Source organism: Zonotrichia albicollis, chromosome 4 (assembly GCF_047830755.1).
Source record: "Zonotrichia albicollis isolate bZonAlb1 chromosome 4, bZonAlb1.hap1, whole genome shotgun sequence".
Classification (NCBI taxonomy): domain Eukaryota; kingdom Metazoa; phylum Chordata; class Aves; order Passeriformes; family Passerellidae; genus Zonotrichia; species Zonotrichia albicollis.
In genome coordinates, this window is record NC_133822.1 from 22,613,529 (window position 1) to 22,638,641 (window position 25,113).

The 25,113-nt window shown below is 43.5% G+C and overlaps 1 protein-coding gene across 1 annotated transcript in view; it reads right to left on the reverse strand.

Annotated features, from left to right (window-relative positions):
* Positions 1-16,642, reverse strand: part of FAM180A (family with sequence similarity 180 member A) — a 28,282-nt gene extending 11,640 nt beyond the window's left edge. The window contains exon 1 of the mRNA XM_005482764.3: positions 16,329-16,642. Coding sequence (XP_005482821.1) covers positions 16,329-16,404 — 76 coding nt within the window. The 5' untranslated portion in view covers positions 16,405-16,642. The remainder of the gene's footprint in view (positions 1-16,328) is intronic.
* Between the last annotated feature and the right edge of the window lie 8,471 nt (positions 16,643-25,113).

Genomic DNA, 25,113 nt, shown 5'->3' on the forward strand with positions numbered 1-25,113 from the left:
AGCAGCAGAGAAGGGAGTGAGTGAGGGAAGGAAGGAAGAAATACAAGAAATGCAGCAGGGTGTTTGTGCTTGGTGCTGAGCTGTGGGGAAACACCCCAGGAGCAGAATGAAGCAGCTGCCTCTGCTGTTGAGCAATGGAGAGAGAACAAAGGAAACCAGAGCTCTGCTTCATGAGGAAAGAGAGAACTGAAGCAGCTCCAAGAGATGGATAATGAGATGGTTGGCTCTCACAGTTAAGGGATAACTATTGTGTGAATATTAAGAAAAGCTTTAGTGCTGTACAGTTATGTTATTGTAGTTCAGATGCCCTCTGTTCTCCCCACAGTTCCCTTTCCCCCTGTAGTGTTGCCATCAGACAGCCTGGGCTGTCCAAGACAGGTACAAAGGAGCTGCACAGGTGTCCCTGGTGTGGGGCAGTGGGAAATGGAAAAGCTTGGTGCTTAAGAAAGCATCTCCACTGATAAATGGCAAAGAAGAGCTGAGTGACAGACCTTGGGAGGGCCAGGGCTGGCTGATGCAACCCCAGGGGTATAAAAGACTGAGCATCCATCTTGAAGATGAACTGGCCATGTGGTATCTACAAGGGCAGTTCTCAGCACTGCAACTTATTCCTTACGTAGTCCTTTTGTTGTATTTTTGTCAAGGTTTAATAAACCTATTTAAATTTTCAAAGTGAGCAGTTGTTTCTCACAGCACCAAATCACTCTCACTGGTTCTCTGTCCTTTTTATATCAACATCTCAGAGCCCAAAGGGGTGGGCTCAGGCCTTGCACCACGTCCCAGGTGTGCATTTCCTCAGAGCTGGGCAGGCAGGAAAGGTATTCACTCAGGAGTTAAGAATGGCTGGGTTTCCTTTGTATCTTGGCAGGCAGAGGTGACAGCTTGGCGAGGGTTTTGCTGAGCCTGACCTAATGGAGCTGTGGCTGCAAGGGGCAGCTCCTTCCCTCGGTGCTGACACTGCTTTGTGTGGCCACACAGGCACCTAAGCCAGGAATCCGCCTGGTTGTGAATGAAGGGGAAAAGCAAACAAAAAAAAAACAAAACAAAAAAAAAAAAACCAAACAAAAAAAAAAAAAAAAACAAACAAAAAAAAGCCCAGTGGTAGCTTTCAGCTGTCTCACTTCACAACACATCTGCTCCGCCAGCAGCGTTTCTACATGTGAGAAACTCCCAGTGAGTGCAGTTGTGCTCTGTGCTTGGTGTAGCTGGGGATGATTCAAGTCCTCAGATGACCTAAGGATGGAAATCAGCCCTGGGAAGAAAAGCAGAAGCCCTTCCTCATGCCTGCACACCCTTGATCTAACCACCAGATGGATAAGATCTTTTTTTTGTTGCTGATGGCCACCTCAACCTGCTAGAGGAGAGGCTGGCTGCAGGACCATCAGCTGCCAAACACTTCATCCCCTTCTATGCTTACACCCCACTGAGCTTTTAACAGAGGAAATTCAACTGGCAGAACAAATAAGTAATTTTTTTTTTCCCAGACTGGATGAAGAGAAAAGAATCAAAGGTCCAGTTTGAACCACATACCTAGCAGGGAGTAGTATGAAATATTTTCACAATCACATTACAGCTCACAAATGCCAGGGACCCTGGAATTATTCACTTAAGCCATCTGTGAATGGTTTCACTGGTAAATAAATTCAAGTGTCTGACAGTGGGTCTAGGAGCAGTCTCTCTATTATTATTTTATTCATGTATTAAATGAAACAACAAGGAACACATGAAACAACAAGGTAGTCCTCATCCTCACTAAGTATGAGTATCACAGCTCAGAACTGAGGAGAAATAAACATTAGATTGACCATATCTTCTCACTCCAGTTGGAAACAACCAGAAATGTCTTCCCTTTGTCTTCAGATTCCCATCCAAATTGAAATAAATGGTTAGGAAGTGAGTACATAAATACCAGTTTTCTGCTTCCTCAGCTCTGGGATTTCACTTGCTCTTCAAAAGTGGGGAAACCCCAGCTGCCTTTCCAGCTGTTCATTGAGCTCCAAATGTCAGTGCACCTGCTGGGGTTTTCTTAATGACATGAATATATGCTGGATGAAAGAGAGGATAAATCAGCCTTGCCCAGAAGACAAAAAGAATAGGGATACTGGGTCCTTTTTGTACAAAAATGTGCTAATTTTTGGAGGCAATGCCTTTTCAAACAATTGTATGATTTCTAGTAGTGTCAATAAAGGTAAGAAGTCCGAGAAAAGGACTCAAGACCTGAAGATGGATTTAGGTTTGTCTCTGAACTGGACTGCTACAGCTGCTTTGCTACATAAGCAGAGCATGAAGGATAGAAAGCTGGGCTGTGTCCCTGCTGAGAGTCAGGGCAAACACATGCTTTTCCTGGAGAGGTGAGTGAGGATCATCTTGGGAAGACACTTATTCTGTCAAGTGAACACCTGTGTGCATGTCTGGGCCCCCTTATGTTAATGTCTGCATCTCTGTGGGAATAATGAAATATTAGTGAAGCTCAAATACAATCCTCCATTAAACCTGATCAGGGGATTTCAATGTGCGCAGACTGATGTTGGGCCAAGACAGTCTTTGTGATATTGCCATAAACATAGCATGGAAATGTAAAGGATGAATGTAAAACAGGTTGGGTTTAGAGCTGCATCCCCCATTGCACACAAATACACACATGGGATTTCCATTTTACAAAGCTGACATTTTTCCAATCTTGTTACTCCAGACTCTCCTAAAACCTGTCTGTTTCGAGATCTTTCAAGTTCCAAGATCTACTGAAATAAAGCTGAGACTGACAGAAAACGGGATTCACAATTAAATACAGAAAGCCTTGCTAAAACCTGGAATGTTGCAAATTGTTAAAGGCTGCTGGACACTGGGTGAGATCCTCGGATGACCTGAGCTGGCACCAGCAGCCCTGTGATGCTGCTCTGCTGGCAGCCAGGCCACAGAGAGCCCTGTGCTGTGAGAGACACAGAGGGGTGTGGGATCACAGAGGAGACAAGAACAGCAGAGTCAGGGTTACAGAAATCTTACAGCCAACAGAATAACCCAAATATCCTGTTTCCTCAGGACAGAGACCTCAAAGGCACAAAATGCTGACAGCTGTGCCTGAAGTTGATGGAAATTCAAAACCTGCCTCAGTCCCTGACCCTATAGGTGCCATCTCCCAGTGGCTCCCTGCCAATCTGTATTTGTACTTGATGTATTTGATTCAGTGCTCTTCTTCCTTAATGTACACCCTCCTCTGGAGCCATCTGAGCTGAACTTGTAAAATAGATTTTGGCTTATGGGAAAATAATGCAAGCAAATGTTTAAGGAAAAAATTACCTCATCTTCTACATTTAGAATGAATAAATTTAGAGAAAGGGAGGAAGGCCTGATTTCCACGAAACTCTTTAGCATGCTGCTGACTGGAACCAGCTGGGAGTCAGTTCCTTGGTTTAACTCCTCTGTGTGTGAAGGAATTGTTACTGTGGAGAAACACTTTCATTAAGATGCTGTGATATTCATTGTAAATCTCATCCTGTTGTTTTCTGCATTTGGGCTTTCTCCTTGCTAGCTCAGAGACTCTGAGGCTTGCATAATGAAATGAGCTTTGTGTGGGTTACATCCTGCTAGAGAAAAATCTTCTGGTCCATCTGCTGTCTGTTGCTTTGACCCACAGAATCAGTCCTTGCCAAAGCTGGACTTCAGCATGTGATCTATCTGCACGACAGATCTTCCTCAGCTTTTTAGTGATGGTGACCTCCCAGCTAAGCTTATAGACACCACCTGGTTATGAATATGTGATTGATACCCATCTTACATCATCTTTATATGGTTTCCTTTTGTCAAGTTAGGGTAATCATTGCTAGAGATGCTGGAGGTCATTTGTAGGGGTAGACTGACATTTAGTATGGCCACAAAATAAGGCAGGGACTACTTGTCTCCTTATTTATAATTCCAAACGCTAGCCCCATTAATATTCAAGTTTTGCTTTGACCTCTGAGTCCCAAGGATTAAGGATGGATGAAGGAGAATGAAAACTAACTTGTTATGGCTGAGCTCCCTGGATTAGTAGCTGTTAACCACTGTGGTGGGTCACAGAGACAGGCTGCCATGAGCCACTGGTTTGTTGTGAAAGGAATGCTCAGAAGGTGATTTATAACTTTGCCTGAATAATACATGTGTTAATTTGTCAGCAAAAGCACCCAGCTGGAAATGCACCGGGCTCAGTAAGGCACAGTTTGCTCCCAGCTGGAACTGCAGTAGGAAGGACTGGCACCCTTTTCCACCTCAGCAGGCAGACATCCAGGGGGTGATGAGCTCCAGCCTCAGGTCCAGCAGGGCATATATCATATAAATCCTCTGGTAGCATGAATTCAGCCAGGAGGGAAAAGCTCCTGGGGGTACATCTCAAGAGGGTGTGAAAAGCCAGCTGGGCATGTGTTCCAGATTGCAGTGCAAGATGTATTCCATTACCATCTGTATGGCAGATTGTCTTTTGTCAAGTGGGCAGTTTGCCTTATCTCTCTCTCTGAGTAACCACAATTGCTCCTCCCTCAGGAGGGAACATCTGCTGATAACTGACTATTGAATGTCACTGCATGACTGATAAGATCTATCACATCCCACTGTGAGACGCTCTGCCCAGAGGGAGGAGCCAAGCATTGCTACCCAGATATAATCCAGAGGTTCTGGAACACCAGCATGGCTTCTCCACTGGATTTCCCAGAAGAACAGCAGCTGCCTCTTCTTCCACTGGATCTTCAGTGGAAGAATACATCCTTTTCTACAGATCCCCCTTCCTCCAACACAACCACACCTGACACTCCAGGAGGACTGCAGCCACATTTCCAATTGGACTGCCACCAATACCCTGACCCGCAGGGTGTCAGGTTGGGTTCTGACTCTGTCAGTGTTGTACTAGTGTACTGCGTTGTTTATCCTTTTATTTTTTTTTTTCCTTCCCTGTTAAAGAACTGTTATTTCCTGCTTCCATATTTTTTGCCTGAGAGTCCCTTAATTTAAAATTTATAGCAATTTGGAGGGAGGGGGAGGGTTTATATTCTCCATTTCAGGGGAGGCTTCTGCCTTCCTTAGCACACTCCTGTCTTTCCAAACCAAGACAGCATGACACACATTTCCATCTTTGAGCACGAAAACAGAAAGGGACTATTTAAGACACGTGAAAAGTTGGTTACACTGCTGAATTTATGCATGTAGAAATTGAGCTCTTTGCCTTGATGGTGATATTTTACTTCAGAGTCCCTTTATGTTCCCTTGGAGGATCTAAGTGCAGATGTTTTTTGGCTCTGGCATTCCCTTTGGCTGGAGCACACTGGCTGTGAGCAGCACACACAGGGCGTGGGGCTGACAGAACTGGGTGGTGATGGATTGATGGGCTATGGCACATGCAGTTAGTCATTCAGGGCTTGAAGGACATCCAGAAATTCCCAGCAAGTGTCCAGCAGCCTGCTCCCAAAATACAGCTTCTGGCTGGGAAAGGAGCATCTTTCTAGGGAAATACAATTTGTTATGGTATCCCTAACACTTAGGTATTTACCAGGCACATTCTTCAAAACCAGACTTAATCAGCTGAAGCCCACAGCTCTTCCCTGCTGTGAACATGGAAAATGCAGCACCATGGCAGCTCTACTGCCCAGCCAGTGTCACTGCCCCATCTCTCTCAATCCCTCTGCTAAACATCTCCATCCTGCTCTGTGCCTTCCTGCAGGATTCCTCCATCCCTACAATGCAGCAGTGCCCAGGCCTCAGCCAAGTGGCTGCTGGCTGCCCTCAGAACAGCAGGATGGTTTTAGGGAGAGATCAGATGCTGTGATGCCCATTCATTTCACCCTGGCTTTTCCCAGATGTTCTGTGTGTCAACAGAGCCGCATCATCATCATCATCATCATCATCATCATCATCATCATCATCATCATCATCATCATCATCCTCTCCTGCTAGAGACAGTGTCCCTACCACTTGGGCTAACTGGGGCTGGTAGATCTGATATTTGCTGATTGCATTTGATCCCTGCTATAGGATAGCCCAGTGTGGAAAAATCTTTGGATACTTTTCTATCCTCATTCCTTTGTGAGGATCCAAATGAGTTTTATGTTTGCTAAGTATAGGTCAAGGTAGGGCAGCCCCTTTGAGTTCTGTTTATTAAAAACCTGGCAGTAGAAAGCAGCAGAACAAGTAGTGTATACATTTTTTATCATTAGACTATTACCTTCCAAAACTTTCTGCCAAATTGGCATGGTAATCTAGGAAAACAGAAGTTGCTGCAACTATGAAAAATAGATGGTTTCACTCAACACATGTTGTACTATATTAGGAGGTCCACAAATAGTGCTTAACTGGAAATGGAGTTTGTTCAGTGCCAAGCCGTGAATAATTACATAAATAAAAAATGAAGCATGTTTTAAATGTCTTTTACTTTAAAAGAGGGCTTTAAACATGAACACTTCTCTGAGACATAAAATCTGTGCTTAATAAATAAATTCAATAAACACTTTATGTTTCTTCAGAGCCAAGCATAAACAAAACAGTAATGTCAATGCTGTGAGCATTATGAAAACCAGGGAGGAAACTGAGGGCTTTCAAAACTTCATCCATCCCTCCAGGGACTGATAGGGAGCTACAAGGACTTGTGCAGTCATGGTGCTGTTTTTATGACTGATGTTAATGGGAAATGCTGTAAAACTGCAAAGTTCCTGCAGCTTCTGTGGAATAAAACCAGGCTGTTTCTTGGGTAGTGGCAAGAGTCTTTTTGCCTACATAGTGTGGAAGATCAAAGGGAGGGGTTAAAAAAAAAGTGAAGAAATCCTGCCACACTGATGATTCAGTAGCAGTAACTTTAATTTTTATACTGTGAGTAGAGGTCAATTGCCCAGACTGGAAGCTCTCAGTATCTTGTAGGATGAGAGCCTGCTGGGGACTAGAAGTAAACTTGAGTCCTGCTTACATGAGAAAAAGGCAGAGCCCCAAAGGAAAGCAACCATTCCAAGAGGCTGAGAGGCAGATGGGTAAGATGGAGACCAGCTGTGGCACATGGGCATCTGCTGAAGTGTGGGTTCAAGTGAGGATGCATGCCATGCTGACAAAAGAGACAATGCCACTTTTATCTTGATGTGGTGCACTTTAATATTTCCCATCCATATTTATACATTTTCTCTCTCTTTGCACCTTTCCTTTATCTCCATTTTTCCTCCTTTCCACCATTTTCATTTTTACCTCCACCCTTTTCTTTCTCAGCATATCTGTCCTTTGCCTTTGCCTCTGTTTCCCTCTCTGTGGCTCAAACAATCCCTGCAAGATTGGAAAGCCTCTGCTTTTCCCAAGGCAGAGATCAGAAGCATCAAGGTCATTTTTATGGCACACCACCACCTGCCAAATGGATGGAGATGATTAAATCCCAGTGTTTGGGCTTGCAGCAGATATCCACATCCAGTCCTTGCTCTCTTTACAATTAGGCAGAACCTATCTGAAGTGTTTTCCTTCCCCTATGTCAGGCAGGTGTCACAGAAGCCCCTGTGAGTTTGGGTCACCAAGGTGAGACTGAATCACAGCATTGTCCTTCCACTGTCCCATTTCCTCCCAAATAACCTCTGAGCACTCAACAACTTATTTTTCCCTTTCTCAGCATCTTTTTTTCAGTTACCCACCTGGCTCCTCCTGAGCAGAGGGACACTCAGTGGTTTGGAGCCTGGCTCCTGGCTGCTGACCTGGATTCCCTGTGGCCAGGGAGGAATTTCCAGAGGCCCAGTGGTATGCAGGCTGCTCTCAGGGGAACTGGGGGGCTGCCAAACCCAACCAGCAAACTGGGCCAGGAAAGGCCATATGCTTTCACCAGAGGAAAGGAATATTTGTGGAAACTGGGAGTAGTGGAGCTTTTTTAACTTTGCTTCTCTCCTCCTCCCACTCTCAGCCTCCAGCCTGACACTGAGCCTGTGCTGTAACAAGCCCTGGGACAGGAGAGAAGGGCACACAGGTTATTGCTGCAGCCTGAGCACCTCAGGGAGGGTGAAGGGGGTTACTGGCTGAGGACTGGGCCTGGCAACACCCCAGCCTGTGCTGCAGATTGGGGCTGGTTTCATGTATCTGGATAAGCAAGCATGCTGTAGGGGATATATCATAAAGCTGCCATTGCAACTCTCAAATTAAACAGCATTTGGGTCTAATGAGAGACAGACATGACAAAGACACACAGGATCCCTGCACTGACTTTCTTAACTTCCAGTTAGAGGACAAAACCCAGAGATAACAGTCACCTTGGGGTTTTTGGTTTGTGTTAAATAACAAGTGTCATTTGCAGCTTATTGTCAAGCTGCCTTTTTTTTTTTTTAATTTAACGATGCTCTGTGGCATTCACATTCTCTGAAAAATCCCTTCACCTAGGATTTTTCTCCTGAGAAGTTGAGAAGCCTCAGAGAAAAGGAAAACAATTCTTATCTCATTTGCTTCTCCTCTGTCTTGCTCTTCTGGAATATGTTTGGAGATTTTTTATCCAACAGGTGATTGTTTAATTGGATTCTGGTGTGAATTGTTTTGAGTCAATGGCCAATCAGGGCCAAGCTGTGTCAGGTCTCTGGAAGAGTCACAAGTTTTCATTATTATGTTTTTAGCATTCTGTAAGTATCCTTCCTGTATTTTTTACTATAGTTTAGTAAAGTATTCCTTAATATAATGTAGTATCATTAAATAATAAATTAGCCTTCTGAGAACATGGAGTCAGATGCATCATTCCTTCCTTCATCAGGGCACCCCATAAATGTAATAATGCTTTGATACATTTCCCCCTCTGTTTCCCAGCATCTGCTCTCTGTACAGCCTGTATGACCCTGTATCCCTTCACCCATTTCAGTGCCATTTTACTGAAAAACCCCTTAAATAACAAATACTTGCTTTGTGCTGGAAGATTTTTGAAAAGCAAGGAAACAAAATTTCAGGTAATGAATTGTGGCCTCACTCCTGAGAGCAGAAAGAACTACTGTTGACTTTGTTATGCTGGTTTGCACACTGAAGTGCTTTTAAAGTTAAAGCAAGGGCCAGGTTTGGGCCCTTCAAACCAAGGCACTCCCAGAGCTCCCTGTTTTGCTGCTGCCAGGTCCATGTACCCAGCTGGCTTCTCTGCATCCTGGATGGACTCAGCTCCCCTCAGCAGAGCCCTGGGCTGCAGGACATTCACAGAGCCCTGTGCCTGTGGGCAATCACCACAGTTCCTCCTCCTGGGCTTGCCCTGTGGGTCCTGCCCTGCCTTGAACCCAGGCAGAGGCACTGCTGCAGAGTTAATTGCTGCCCCACTCACTCCTTTACCTCAGCAATTTACATCTTGCCTGTCACCAGCTGAACAATCAGAGCCTCTGCAGCCTGGTGATGTTCATTAAGGCCTGCTGGCTTCCCTTTCAATTAGATTGTACCATTCAGTGCTTCTGACAGGATTCCTTTCTGCCTGAGAAGTCATTACGCTCCTGCTGGATTTGGCATGATCCACCCCAGGAAAACAAGAAAAAGCACTTTATGCTTCAGAAACAGAATTAAAAAATAAAATAACCACAGCTCTTAACAATACACAGGACTAAATACACAGCCATCCTGAAGAGATCTGGGGCAAGACAGTTAATGACTCTGTGCCTCACAACAAAAAAGGATGCTAATATTTCCTCTCCTTAATTACACTGAAAGTTCTCTGGAGAAGGACTCAGATTGTTTACTCAGATTCTTTTTTATTCTGTGTGTTTGCTTAATGCCAGGTGTAGGAGTGTATTTTTTGCTGATGGAGTGACAAAACTATTCTTTGTTCCCCTAAAAGGAAAGAAGTCTAAAAGTTTCTTTCCTTGATTAAGTGAAGACACTGTATAAGACTCAGAAGATTTCACCTCAAACTTAAGGATAGCTAATTAGACAAAAGCCCAAAAGCCTCACCTAGGCAATTTAATAGAAAAAGAAGAGAACAAAGAAAAAAATTGCTTTTGTAAAGTGTTTTACCAAAACCAAAAAGCTCTTACACCTAACTCAATTCTTCTGCTTGTTATTTTGTCTTTTATTAAACCTTTTTGTTTCCAGCACTGCAACAGAAGCCAGCCTGCTGATTTTTATGCCCCCAAAAGTAGCTAAGTTATCTTTGGTGTGTTATAGACCGCCAAAAGCTTATTAAGCTCAAAGAAGTTACTATAACAGCCAGGTACCATTGAGGTGTGTGAGCCCAGCATTTAAGGTAACCAGGAGGGGACTCACAGTGTTTTACACTCTTTGCATGAGCTGTTTCATTCACCACAGAGCTGCCTCTCCTCTGGAAGAGAACACTGGCTGGCCCAGAGGCACTAAGAGCATTGAGATGGTTGTTAGGGGTGAGGTGGAGGGAGATATTTCCAGGTGAAAGTGGAAGGAGGGGCTTAAAGGGCAGGAGGTGCTTCCCAGATGGGCTTTGCTGGGGCAGGAGGAATTTGGGCAAACTGATCCAGATCCTAGCTTCACCCCTGGAAGTGGGGCACACAGATGTGACACTACAGCACGCAGGAATTCTGAGAAAGATGACCAAAGTGGCAGCAAATGTCTGTCTGATTTGGCAGCCCTGAGTCCTGGGATGGAACTGGGATCACCAGTAAGATTATACAGGTGCCACTCTCAGCAAATTGATCTCATTTAGTCTAGGACATACCAAAGAGAAAACAGCTTTACTTCTTGTGTCTTCCTCTTGTTGTTTACTCAGGTTTCCTCAAAATTGTGTATTCTTGTCTCTTTTTAAGTTTTACTGTGTGAGCAGTAAGCTTTAGCCATTTTTTGGCTGCTTCCTGTGGTGAAGAGTGTCTCAGAATCACTTAGATCCTTCCTTCCTAACAGCATGACTGCTTTTAAAGAGTACAAAATCCATCTGTGATCTAAACTAAAATGTGAAAACTTCCATAATCTATCTTCCCTCTGATCTCATCAGAGCATCTCTCCCCCAGAAGAGCTTGGAAACTTTAATTTATTTTTTTTTAAGCATCCTTTACATGTCTTTCAGGTTCAGGTATCCACTGTGAATTCTGATTCAGGGATCATCCTCCATGCAGCTTAAATTAATTAACTCTGGCCCTAAAAGAGGCATTTGAGGAATCAGGACATGCTAAAATGGATTTTGATTGCAGTCACAACCCTGCCTAACTGGATATCTATCCTACCATGGTTAAAATCCACTCAGAGACTGTGATATTCCAGCTGCCTTTGCAACACCAAGCTGCTTTACTAATAACTAGTAAAAAACCAAAAAAACCCAAAAAACTAGTAAAAAGTAAAAACTAAAAGTAAAAACTAAAAAACTAAAAACTAGTAAAATCCCTCTCCAGACCTTCTTTAAGAGATGCCTTCATCTCCTCACAGACAGAGTTGCAATAATTGGTGCAGAAATAATTTGCATGAGGGAACTCCAGCCCACAAACATGCATTGCCAGGAACTGGTCAGACTCATGGAACGGACTCAGGATAGGTGGGAAAAACCCCTGCAGGAGATCAATCACCTTTTGCAGCTCCAGTCAGGTTGTTGGAATGGACCCAACAAGCAGGGAAATTGGGGCAATTGAGGCAGTTTTCCAAGTGATCACATAAGAGCCAGAGGAAAGGGAAATATTGCATTCTCCTCAAAAGAAGTAATGTTCTTTTCACAGCCAGGCTTAGACAGAGTTGGTGCTGTTCCTTAGCATTTCGTCTCTTTCATTTGCACTGCGCATTTTAAGAATTGGATAACAACGTCTTTATAGAAATTTATAGAAATTAAAAGAAGTTGGATAGACATTACAATCTAAAAATTTCTGGTAGCTGGACTGGCTGATGTAACCTTGTCACATATCCAATAACACTGACCATAACTTGGTTTACTGAAGGACCACTGGGTACCTCAATGTGTATGTGTTTGACCATTTTTGTTGCAATTACAGGCTGTGTTTGGGCCACATTCCCTTTGCTTGTGCTCTCCAAGCCAAAAAGGTCACCCAAGAGCTACTGTTGGTGGTGGGATCCCAGAAGCTGCTCAAGCAGGGAGTGCCTGGCTGTAGGGATGCAATATGAGATGCAGCAGGGAAGAGAGGGAAATAGGATGAAAAGGAGTGGGGATAAAGGGCATGCTCAACTTCTGAGGCACTCAATCTTTGCACACACAGCAGAGATCACCAGCAGCCAAATGACCACAGAGATTAGAACATATCAAACAGTGCTTCCTTACAAAAGTACTGGCTGTCTTTCTAGCAACTGTGGCAGTCACATTGTCTGAAAAATACCTTCACCCAGGATTCTTCTCCTAGGAAGCTGAAAAGCCTCAGAGAAGAATGAAAACAATAATTATCTCATTTGCTTCTCCTCTGTTTTGCTTGTCTGGAATGTGTTTGGAGATTGTTTATCCACAGGTGATTGTTTCATTGGATTCTGGTGTGAGTTGTTTCACTTAATGGCCAATTGGGGCCAAGCTGTGTTGGGACTCTGGAGAGAGTCACGAGTTTTCATTATTTTCTTGTTAACATTCTGCAAGTATCCTTACTGTATCCTTTAATATAATTTAGTATAGCATTAATATAATATAGTACCATAAAATAATCAAGTATCCTTCTGAGAACGTGGAGTCAGATTCATCATTCCTTCCTTCGTCTGGGGGCAATGCAAATACAATAAGCAACAGCCACTCTCTCTTACTCTTTTACACTTCTACACAGTCTCCCCTCTCCTGGCCCTGCAGAGCTGCCAGCCTGCTCAGGCTAAGCCCACAAAGAAGTACCAGGCCAAAGTTGCTCAGGCAGAAGCTGCTCCATCACCAAACCCACAAACTGAGCTCCCACCACACAAAATACTGAGAGTCTGCAGTGTTGTGGGGAAATTAAAGAGGATGGACCTTTGGCTCTTGCAAGCAATTCCTTCTGTAGACAAGCTTTAAGGAGAGCAGACTGTTCCCCTGGTGCTCTCAAACAGCCATTTCACTCTCACCAGCCACTGGAGACTGGGTAGAAAATAGTGCACATGGACCAGAGAGATCTAATGGGACTGTAGTGAGGCTTTTGAGGAGTGTAAGGAACAGCACAAAAACTCCCCAAAAGCATGAGACCTCTGTGGTGCTGGTATATCCTTTTGCCACTGATGGGTGAAAAGCATTCTACCTTATTTTATGTTTTATTTTAACATGTCCTTTTCCAGCCTCCACTGAGGGGTGAACTTACCCTTGCTGCTGCTCCTGCACTGTCCAAAAACCACAACCATAGGAAATCTGCATCTTCCCACCCTGAGCAAACACACAGCAAGGATGCTACTGTTTGTGTGTCCCATTTATTAGAATCAGGCAGCTTTACAGCAAATAAACTCCTGCCAGCTGAGATGTGCCAGTAAGGATTGCCTTAGGGCTTCTCCTCAGGGAACAGACAACTCTTGTAATGCTCATAAGGCTGGCTTCTGCTCTCCAGTGGATTGGTCCTTCTCAAAGTTTGATGGAAGCAACCAGCAAGCAGTGACACTGGTTGCCATGGCTTCATGGAAGGGTTTTTTTGCTTATTTTTGTTGTTAAAACCCAGGATTTGTTCCTTGGTTTCTTCAGAAGAAACATCTCTTTAAATCTGGAATTCTTATTTGGAACCTGAAGAATTTATATAATCTCACCTCTGCCCTTGCATAGGGAATAATACTTACTCAGTAGAGACTTTTAATTACCTTTTTTCTTTACCTTTTTTCCCTAGACAGGAGGTTCACAAAATCTGAGAGGATACTTCCATGCAGCTAAGACTACAAAAGGCTCAAGGAAACTTGAGGTGATGACAAGAAAATATTTCATCATCATTCAGGATCTTTTCTTTGTTATTTTAAACACACCCATCCCATCCTAGGGAGTGAGTTTGGCCTGTGACTTCTGGACCTGTATCCACAGCTCAGTCGAGGCAGGCTGAGAAGTGTCTGTGAGATTTTTAATGCAAAAGGCTAGGGCAGTTTAAAAAGAAAAAGGAATGAATAAAGCCCTCTGTTTTCCTGCCAGAAATGCTTTTTTTTTTTTCTTTTTTTCCCCCACCCATTGATGCTTCCAAGCGAAGGGAAAAAGGAGTTCCCAGTCAGCACAAGTGTATTCATCTTTTCTCAGGCCTGAGTTCTTCTTGAGCCAAAGCTTGAATGATTGGTTACAAGGGCTGCCCCAGTGCTTCCCATGGAAAAATGGTCAAATGCAGACGTTGTATACAATATTGACTGCTCATTTCTGCTGCAAACAACAACTGCTGGCAATTAAAGCAAGGCCTTTGCCCTGCTGTTTGTAAACAATCTGGATGACAAGTCAACATGGAGACGACACACAGATCTGTCTTTCATTTCCCTCACACCAGATGCCGATCTGTCTTTGGGTTTTCACTGCAAAACTCAAATCAGGACTCAGATAAGGCTCAAATGACTGAAGTTTACTTAAACAAGACTCAGTTGTCATTTGCTGAGGGAGGGAAGAGCTCTGAGTGTGCAGCAGAATGTGTCATTGCTCAGTACTCAAATTTTATCCTAGGTTTCTAAGCAATTCAAAAATTAAGACAGTGCTTGGACCCTCTCAAGGTACTGTAGATTTGGTTGGGTTGACACACAGTTCAAGGGAGTGGAGGTTCAGTTACTGCTGAAGGACTTGTGCCTCTAAAACATCTTTAGAGCAGAGTAGTCCCAGCAGATGTAGAAAAGAAACCTGGTTTTCTCCTCAGAAAATGCCTGCACACACTATTTGTGACAACTGAACTCCTTATCACAACAGGGAATGAATCTTCTCTTCCCTCTGAAGCCTCCAAAAATAAGTGCTAGAGCTTCCAGCTTGAAAAAAAAAAAAAATCTGCTTTCCCAAAAGGCACAATATAGAGTTCTGATGTTTTTCTTTAAATATTCATGGTGATTAAAACTGAACTTTAATAGTTGCATTAATTCCTTTTAGGGTTGTGATGTTGTTTAATTAAAATGAATGTGCTAGCAAAAAGTGAAGGACATCCTTAAATTGAACAGTGATTATTACATGAAATTGAACTCCTTTTTCTTAATTTTTTTCCATTTCTTAGGCAATGTGACATCATTCTTCCAAAGGGTGGGGCTGTGGTTTTTTTTTTTTTTTATTAATATATACAGATCTAGTTCTGATTTTCTCACATTTTTGTGGCACTCCTGAAACAACAAATTTTTACCTACAGAATTACAGGATCTTATGACAAATATTGGTGCTATTTCCAGTCTTATGCCAGAAGAGAAAAGTGAGGTACATGCAGGTACAATGACTCATGCAATATCAGCCAAGAGTCTGGTGAAAAAGTTGTGGAAAGAACTTTTGCCATGGTGAGCCCCATGTCAAAGCCCTGCCAGTGAGCTCCCACTAACAGGGATTTTTGAAAGGAATAATTAAGCATTGTAAAGAAAAATTATTCAGCCTGAGCTGGATTGTTTAGCTCTTCATCAATTCCCTCAACCATTCCCTCTCCTACAAAGTCAAAACCAAACCCAAATGTCAGACTGGACTGGTACCAGACTGGTACTATGATGAGGAGACTGGAATAGGGAATGAGACATTTAAATGCTCTATTTTTTTAGCAGGCTCTGGTTCCTTTAAATATCTGTGAATCTCAATATCAGAACCAAAGAAATCTTTTGGGAGGTGTTTCCTTTCTCCACTTCCAGCAGCTCCTGAACCAGTGCCAAATACCAGAGGAGAGAATAAAACCAAAAAAGGGAAAGGACATCATCACTAGCTTTGAGGCAAGCATCTCCTGTGCCATCCAGCAGTCCCCAAACATTCTATAGGCTGCTGCCACACTCTAAAAAATTACAAATATGTCACAACTATGTATTGTGACACTGGCAGCTGAAGCCTGATAAGACACCAGGTCACCTCCTCTGTGTCACCTGTGCTCCCCTGCCAGGGTAGGACAGAAGTATTCCCAGGCACCCTGCACAATCCAGGCATTCTTTGCTTTACTATTCTCAGGTATCTTCCTGCCAGAGCAGATTATGCCACCTGGGACTGCACAGGCTTTCACTTTAAGGTTTCATAAGCTATATATTTATTTATTTTTTTTGTTAATACAGGAGAAAAGTTAGAAAGAAGAAGGGAAAAAGCGCAAGAATGTAATTCTAGTTCTTGGGCTATTTTATATATATTTTTAATAACAGAATACATATATCATTTTACCTTTTTGCACTTATTCATGTGTATTTTTTATTTATCTATATATTTTTAGCTGACATGTTTAACGGAGAAAAAAAATTCCAGAGTTGGAGGAAAAAATTATAATTGTGTATATATATATATATATAAAATATATATCTACATATATGTATAATGCAACATAATTTGAGACCAAATCTACAACTGAAATTTTTCCCTTAAATAGTTTTTCAGGTTGAAATCTTACCTCTGCTCCATCTGTGGGTCACAGTGGCATAAGCACTGCAATAGAACAGCAGCAGCACCAGAGTCTTCCAAAGCATCCTTCTCTTTAAAATACGTATGTCTAGCTGTACAGTAGCTTTTTTTTTTATTTTCCCAGCTCCTTTCTTTTCAGGAATAAATGATGGCTTTTCCTCTCCCCCTCCCCCTTTGCAGAAGAACCTGCCTGTTCTTCTGAGTGGAGCTGAAGTCAGCGCACAGCTCCTCTCCCAAACCAAGTCTCCTCGGGATCAGGAAACTTACTTTCACAGACAGACTTTGTTTTTATCCACATCTGGAATGACTCATAGTGCATGTGAGTTTGCTGGCAGCTGGGTGAATAAATATCATTACATTTTTGCAGTTGAGTTTCATTTGTTATATGGGCCAGTTGGAATTTATTTTCGTCCAATAAATAGCCACAAGAAGCTTCATTAAAAGAGACTCTGGAATTGCAGCTACTCCTCTGTGACACAGGGGGCTGCACACTCACTAACCCCTGTACCAGGCCAATCCCTTCCCTGGAATGATGGACAGCTGCCCTCAGACACTGCAGTCAGGGAGTGGGGCATGAGCTCTGCAAGAACATTTTGCTACTGTGATTCATATAATCACTCCTTTATTAAGAACATACCATGCTGCCTTTAGATTTCAGTTCTAGGCAAGACAACTCCTGGCATTTTCCTCCATTTGGCCACTATGGATGACAGGAAGGTCCAAATCTTTAACTGGCTCTCCTGAATGGAACTTTGAGGAACACTGAACCGCCCTAAGGACAGGCTACATCAGCCAGGCTGAATGCCTCCACATTCAGCTGAGAAAAATAACGGCTGAAGCTGAGAAAATAAAAAGCTACTGATAGACATCTCCTGGCTGATGCTGGTGCCAAGGACAGAATCCTGGGAGAGTCTATCCCAGGCTGACTCAGCATGGAGGAAGCTGCAGGTATCTGCTGTCCCTTTAGCAGCATCATGGGGTGCATTTTGGGAATACAGCACCAAAACAACAGCAGGCTGATATGTTGGAACAAACTGATAAAAAATAGGAATACAAGGAGTATTTACAAAACCAAGGGGTAGGGGATACTCCATTTAGTACCTAGAAGTGATGGGTCTAATTCTCTGGTTTTTATGGGTGAGAGTAAGCCAGTAACAAATCCACAGGCATCCATGAATTTACGCTGGTGTAAAACTGGCACATAAGAAAGAGACTGCAGCTCAGAAGGTATAAATAGAAGGATTAAGGCAAAGGATCAAGAGCTGGAATGACAGAGGGCACTGTGGTTCAGGATTAATGTGCACTGGCAGGAAGGCATGGAGAAAACCTGTTAAACTCCTGTGTACCTGATTTCAACATCTGGCCTTAGCCTCAGTCCCCTCATTCCTGCCTGTCCCAGCTGAAACACCAACTGTAAAGGAAGGAGGAGGGTCAAATGAGGTTGTCTTGCTCAAGGCAGTTCCACTTCTTTTCCTACATGCACAGATTTTCCTATGCTCAGACTGCCCCAGGTTACTCCCACATGAACAGCACATGAATGCAGGACAGTATTTTACATGCCAGGGAGATGACAAAAGGTGAATTCAAGTGGAGGGGGGCTCAGCAGCTCTCTTTATACACACTGCTGTTACCATGGCATATGAGGGGTGGGTCTGAATGCAGGGGTAAATTTAGGTGTGGGATCACTCCTGTGTCTGTCCAGAAATTACAGAGCTGGAGGAAACTGAGATCTGTCTTCCCTAGAGAGGAGGAGAGAGAAAGAGAAAGGATTATTTGTATTTTGTTCAGGTCACTTAGGATAGGATGAGTTGTTCTTTAAGGAGGTAGACTCAGCCATCAGCTTGCCCAGCTCTGAGGTGATGTGCATCAAGAAGGATGATGTCACAGACATCTTTTATGAAAAATCCTTTCCTTAGGATCTTTTCTCCTGAGAAGCTGACAGGCCTCAGGAACAAAATGTAAACAATGATTATCTGCTGCTGTGGAATGCAACAGGTGCATCTGTGATTGGTCTCATGTGGCTGTTTGTAATTAATGGCCAATCACAGTCAGCTGGCTCAGACTCTCTGTCCGAGCCACAAACCTTTGTTATCATTCCTTCTTTTTCTATTCTTAGTTAGCCTTCTGATGAAATCCTCTCTTCTATTCTTTTAGTATAGTTTTAATATAAGATATAGCATAAAATAATAAATCAAGCCTTCTGAAACATGGAGTCAGATCCTCATCTCTTCCCTCATCCATGAACACAGTCACAGGATGATCTTGATGCCAGCATGATCTGGGAACAAGCAGTTTCAAAGTCAGGTAACCAAGGGAGGCACATTGCAGGCTTGAGAAAAGGAAGAAAATGATGAGAGAACCTAAAATCCTGTGGGGTGACTAAGGAACATCTTTACAGTGTTATTCGGAGTGTGGATGGAAACTTCTGAGGTGCTGTATCATGTAATTTCTTACATTTAAAGTAATGAGAGCTGATAAGAGAGGATTAAGGAGGTCAGACAGGCTGTATCCCCCCTAAATAAAATCAGAGCCATGTTCCAGAGAGAGCCCTTTGGAATGGCTCCTCTTCTGGCTGGCAGCAATGGGACACTTGCCTTGTTTTTTAATTGTCACTGCTTTATGTATGCAGCCTAGAAAGGTTGAGAAGAGTCCCAGGAATTTCCTTGCCTGATTTCCCCCCTACTTCCAGCTCCTGGAGCAAAGATCCTGGGAGCAATGGAGGAGTTGCAGCTGAGACAGAAGAGGTGTGTGGTAAAACAGACATATAGATCAAAGGGACATGAGAGTATGAAATTATTACTGAGCTCTCCTTTTCCAGGCCCTGGAGATGTTGCTCTGAAGTTACATAATATATTTTTTAAATTGTTATTTATTTCTCCCTAATCTGAGTCTGGCTACAGAATCCTCCTCTCCAGCAGCCTCTTCCTCATCTGAGCTTAATCTCTACCCACATCCCACACAGCAGTGCAGTCTTCAGGCACTACAGCTTTGAGTGTCTCCCTGCATGTACCCCAAATTTCCCTGTAAGACTGTGAATGATGCTTTCACATCTGTTTTCTTACAGGAAATTCAGCAGCTGTGAATACAGGAGGCCCACAGAAAATAAAGAATGCTTTCTCTGTAGCACCTCCTCAAGAACTGAAAATGTCCCTTCCACCCCTCCTTAAAATTTTAAAATATTTTTCTCTCTTATATGGATATATATACACACACACACAGAGTCCAAGCCTCCCTACTAAAAAGCCCTCCAGAGGAAGCCAGGAAATAAATCTTTCAAGCATCCTCAAGGCACTTCAACTGTATAACTCCTATTCATCTCATGACTATATTTTATTAGATACTTGCTCAATTTCAGCTCAAGGCAGTTCCTGTCTATGCTGGAGGTTTGAATCACTGCAACTATAATGAATGCTGAAGTAGGGTAGAAATCCTCGCTATTTATAAATATTAACCATGGCTACATTGATTTGGAAGTATAAACAGAGGAGGTTTAGAGTGAGGAATTCATCCTGAAGATGCACCCAGAAGGAGAGGGTGCTATGCTGCTGCAGCCAGGAGGCTCAGGGCTGGTGCCTGGAAAATATTTAGGTTTTAAATCAGTGCAGTGCTAGACTTAAATGTCACAGTTATGTCAAGGTGAATATTTGTGTTTTACTAAGTCTCACAAATTCAGGCGTTGGAGCTGCAAGTCCTCTGGTGCTCCCAGTACCTGTGAGACCTCTCAGGCCCAGGGAAGGTGTGACTGCTGCCTCTGGCAGGCTTTTTGAGGTGAAAATGGACATTTATGTAACTGCAATAACCAGATACTAATTAGCAACTTTTCCATTTGATTCCTGCATCCTGATGCTGTCAGTGACTGCTCTTCCCACACAGTCCTTTGGAAAAACCTGGAAATAAGGCAGGGTGGAAAGCAGTGCATGAAGAGCCATCAGGGAGCTGTCAGCTGCACTTTGCAGCACAGGAAGGGTGAGAGCAGGGTTTGTAGTGGTACTCCAAAGCTTTCTTCCCATCACAGATGCTGTCATGGTGGAAGAACTTCAGCCAGCTGGATACGCAGAAATCCTGAATTTCCCAGGAGATGCTCTGGAGTGACCAATATATCAAGTGGGGTGTCCCTTGTGTTCATTTTAGTGGCTCATGGTGTAAAATAACATAATCTAAAAAGTGACTGGAAGGGGAAGCAAGGCAATGGGTGATCAGGAGCCTGTGGGTCTCCCAAGGAAAATAATCTCTGTTTCACTGGAGAATACCAGCTCATGCTATCAGCTCTGGCTCTGGTGAGCTTCTCCCAAACCCAAGGCAGGATTGCAGCCTGCCCTGACACCCCAGTCACTGTGAGTGTCCCTTGCAAATCTTCTGCCAAACAGAGAGAGTTTTTGGTTTTTTTTTAAGATTTAGCCTGTTTCAGTAGGAGAACAGAGTGCATATGGAAAATCCTCTGAGCAAGAATCTCTCTCTGCAGCCAGAGCCCTGCCCTGTGCCATGGGCACTGCAGATCTGCCTGCCAACAGGGTGGAACAACGTGCCTGACACAGACACTGCTGTCCTGCCCACCACAGGGATGGAGAAATGGAGACAGGCACACAGAGTGACTCACACCCTGAAGGAACTGATGGTGGAGCTGGGGCAGACACTGAGAGCAGATCCATTATCTGCCCAAATTATAAAGGGCTGCTCTGACACTGCAGGAGCTCACACAGCACCACTGCCATCTAAAAAACAGAGAAAGAGGAAAAGAAATACCCTCTTAACAAGGAGAACAAAGAAAGGGGAAAAAATAGCTCTGCACAAGCTCCTAGGAAAAGAAAATATCTTTTTTAACTAGGCTACTGGCATTTGGACCCCACAGTCCATAATGACTATAGCTGGCCCCTCAGCTGAGCTTGCAGTTTCCTGCAGCAACAATTTGGATGTCAGAATCCCACCAAGCCTCAGAGAAGCCAGGATGGACCTTGTATGACCACACAGTGCCACGAGTTGGAAGTTGGAAGGAACTTTAGGGCACCTTTCAGTTGTCCTTGTGGCCCAGAGCTCCCTTGTTGCCTTCATCCAGCTGCCTGAGCTCCCATTCACAGGAGCACTTAGATGCTGAGCTGATCCTTCACAGATTTACATTTAAATGACTGAAATTTAAATTCTGCACATGCAGCTTTGCAGATAGCCGAATTCCTTGTGTGCCTGAGCTTCCCCTGTGAGCTTCTTAAATGCTTGGATCACTGTATCTACCTTAAAAAACAGAGCTTCTTACTTCCTAGTTCATATTTCAAACAAAATGTTGAGGCTTGTCTTACTACTCACAAAACCATATGAGTGCAAAGGCCCCTCTCAAGCCCCATGTTGCACATTTCAGTTTTTTCCACATTTTCAGGAAGCAGATGGGGAACATATTTTGCTCTGTGATTTGTGTGTTTGAGAAGTTGTCTGCTTTATAAGGTGTCCTGGCTCAGCCCATCCTCTGCCTGAGGAGATGTGGATACACACCACAAAAAAGTCCCCTAAGACTCAAATTACCCAAATTTTCTGGGCTGGAGCTTTTCAGCTCTGCTGCTGAATTACCTACTATCTGTGGGAGGTAATGAAACATTTATTGTGGCAGGGAGAAGGAAAAGGAGAGTGCTGCTTTTTGCCATGATCACAGCACTCACAAGGGAGATGCAGGTTTTACTGCCCAGCCATCGTTTGTATTTGGAAGCAGGACACATTCCATCAGTACTGCATTATTCACCAAGCTCATATAAAAGATGAAAGTTTAAGTTGCCTCAAGTAGAAGAGATATTTGAATCCAGGTTCTTGGTTCTTACTTGAATATGTTAAGTATCTAAGAAGAGCTCTCCTGCTTTAGACAAAAATTAGGGAGAGGACTCATGTTTGCAATGAACACTTGAGCAGAGAAATAACTCCACTAGCTTTAAGCTCCAAAGACACAAAATTTAATACTCCCCTCTCTTCTTGGTATTTCCTCTTGACTAGCTTAGAGAGTCTCTGTATTTCAGCCTGGATTATGTGAAACATTCTCACAAATCAGGCTTTCTCCCCAGGCACTGTGCAGATAGTCCAGATATGGAAACTGGAGCTGTGAATACAGCTCAGAGTGATGCTCAGAGTTTCAGCCCAGCAACAGTGAGCCAGAGTCTTCCCTAAACCAAAACTTCATAAAAAATGGTGTTTCAGCAAAGCATCTCTGGTCAAATGTGTGTTAGATTACATAGAAATTAATGATGCCACCTCATGGTGCAGATGCTTTTTGTGTTCAGTGCCTCAAGCATCAGCCAGGGTGCTGCTGCTGGCAGCAATCTGCAGTGGCAGGAGCATGGAGAGAGGAGACGGAGTCAGCAGGATCCAGCACAGAAATCAAATGGGAGGCTGATTTCCTTCCCTTGCTGCACCTTATGAAGTGCAGACTGTTAATTTACCTTGTGGCTGCTTGGGCATTGCTGTGTAAATCACTACAGCTACACCTCAGAGGAACAGCTACGCCTCTCTGAGGATTAATACCAGCTTATAAGCATGCAAACCTTGCTGGCTAAAGCAGAATGAGCCTTTTGGGTTGTTTAACTTTCCACAGATCCCATCAGCTCTGCTTTATTGCAACCTGTTGGCTGCCAGTGTAAGCTCCAGTGGCACAAAGCCCAATGGAAACTCCAGGGCCATGACTTACAGAAAGTGCTGTTAGCAGTGCTACTGTAAAACGGGGTCTGAAATGCAGCAGACAAGAAATATCTGCCACAAATCACTGCTAATATCATAAAGGAAGGTCAGCTATGCAGAGCATTTCCTGCTTTTCAGCCTGCAAAGCCAGTAATGACAGCAATGAGCATTCATGATTAAATCCTCAGAACTGCAGGGGAAAAAAGTCGCCTCAGTAAATGCTATGAAATGTTAAATCCAAAGCAAAATAAAAACAGAGCTCTACAATGCAAACTCAGGAATAACTGGTGCTGTCTCAATAGCAGAGTGAAACACCAAATGCTGAATACAAGCTCATTTCCACTCATTATCAAGAATAGCCAGACCAGAGCATACTAGAGATTTTACATTTTAGTTCAGAGTCTGTGATTCAGCAGCTTATTGAAACTGTGGATAAAATTGTTCTGGGGTAAGGAGAGAGACAAAGACTCTGGCTAGTAATTACAAAATTGAGAGATTAGAGACACAAAAAGGATGGATTATGTGGTGATGGTATCAGAAGTGGGGTGCAATGAAGTAGCATTGCAGGAAGGCAAAGACTGGAGTGGGATGAGATTGGATCATGCAAAGGGGATGACAGAAGAGGGGAAGGGTGAGGAGTGGGTGCCAAATGCAGGTGAAGTTATGACACCAGCAAACAGACACAGGAGCTGGAGAGAGTCAAAAGGGAAGTGTAATGTGACGTTTGGTTCATGATCTGAAAACTTTCATCTGCTGCTTCTGCCTTTTAACACACTGATATCGCCACTTGTTCACTCCAGGGGAGCACTGGTGGGGTATTGTATTTGTGTTCCCCCCAGACCAAGGAAGGAATGATGAATCTGACTCCATGTTCTCAGAAGGCTAATTTAGTATTTTATGATACTATATTATATTACAGAATACTAAACTACACCGTACTAAAGAATGCAGAAAGGATACTTACAGAAGGCTAAAAAGATAATAATGAAAATTTGTGACTCTTTCCAGAGTCCCAACACAGCTTGGCCCCAATTGGCCAATGATTTAAACAACCGGGAGCAGAAACCAATGAAACAATCACCTGTTGGATTAACAATCTCCAAACACATTCCAGACGAGCAAAACACAGGAGAAGCAAATGAGATAATTATTGTTTTCATTTTTTCTCTAAGGCTTCCCAGCTTCCCAGGAGAAAAATCCTGGGTGAAGGGATTTTTCAGAGAATGTGAATGTGACACTGGGGCTCTTCAGGGAAGGGTGGGGGACTAAATACAGGAGAGATGAGAGGACAACTCAAACTATTTCCTTCAGGCAGAAGCAGAAGGGTGGTTCAGCTCTTCCCTTCTTCCTGTGAACAAAGCAAGGAGAGATGCCCCAGGTGGTCTGCAAAGCAATGCCTGACCCTCCAGACACCAAACACTTCCCTCTGGAAAATGAGCATTTCCTACCACACCAAGCCTTTTTACACTGAGAAATCACAAACCAATTGCATTTTCCCTGCAGAATAAAAATTGACAGCTCCTAATCTCCCAAATAAGACCCTTAAACCAGTTTGCAGTTAGGTGGGATGCAGGAAGTCAAAACATCCTCAAGAAATGAGAGGCCTGATGTGTGTGTGACACCTCAGATCCACTGAGAATGTGCAGAGATTTAGAGAGGCAAGAGTTACTTTTCCTTGCTACCAGTACACTTGGCTGTCACGCCTCCAGGGAACCAATCCATCTTTTCCTGAAGCAGCAAAGTTTTCAAATATGAGAACAACTTTGTGGCAAAGGTCTTCAAGAGTAATTCAGGGATACTTCCATTTCTTTCTTTGTGTGATGTAGGCAAACATTTGCTTCAGGTAAAAGGCAAACTTTGAGTAAAACACTGACATTTTTTCTGCCTTGTTTACCTGTGAGCAGTAAAGGAAGGACAACAGTGCCCTTGTTCCTTGTCTGTTTATCTCTTTAGACTCTAAAATCCCTCAGCCACAGCCTGTCTGTGCCACCCTAAGCACACAAATCACCTCTGCTGATGCCCTGGGGTGCTTTAGGTGTCTGACCAATCCCCCATTCTGTGCCGATGACTTGCAATGAGCAGCCAAAGATGAAGGCAGGGAAAGAGGAATTTTCACTTCATTTTAT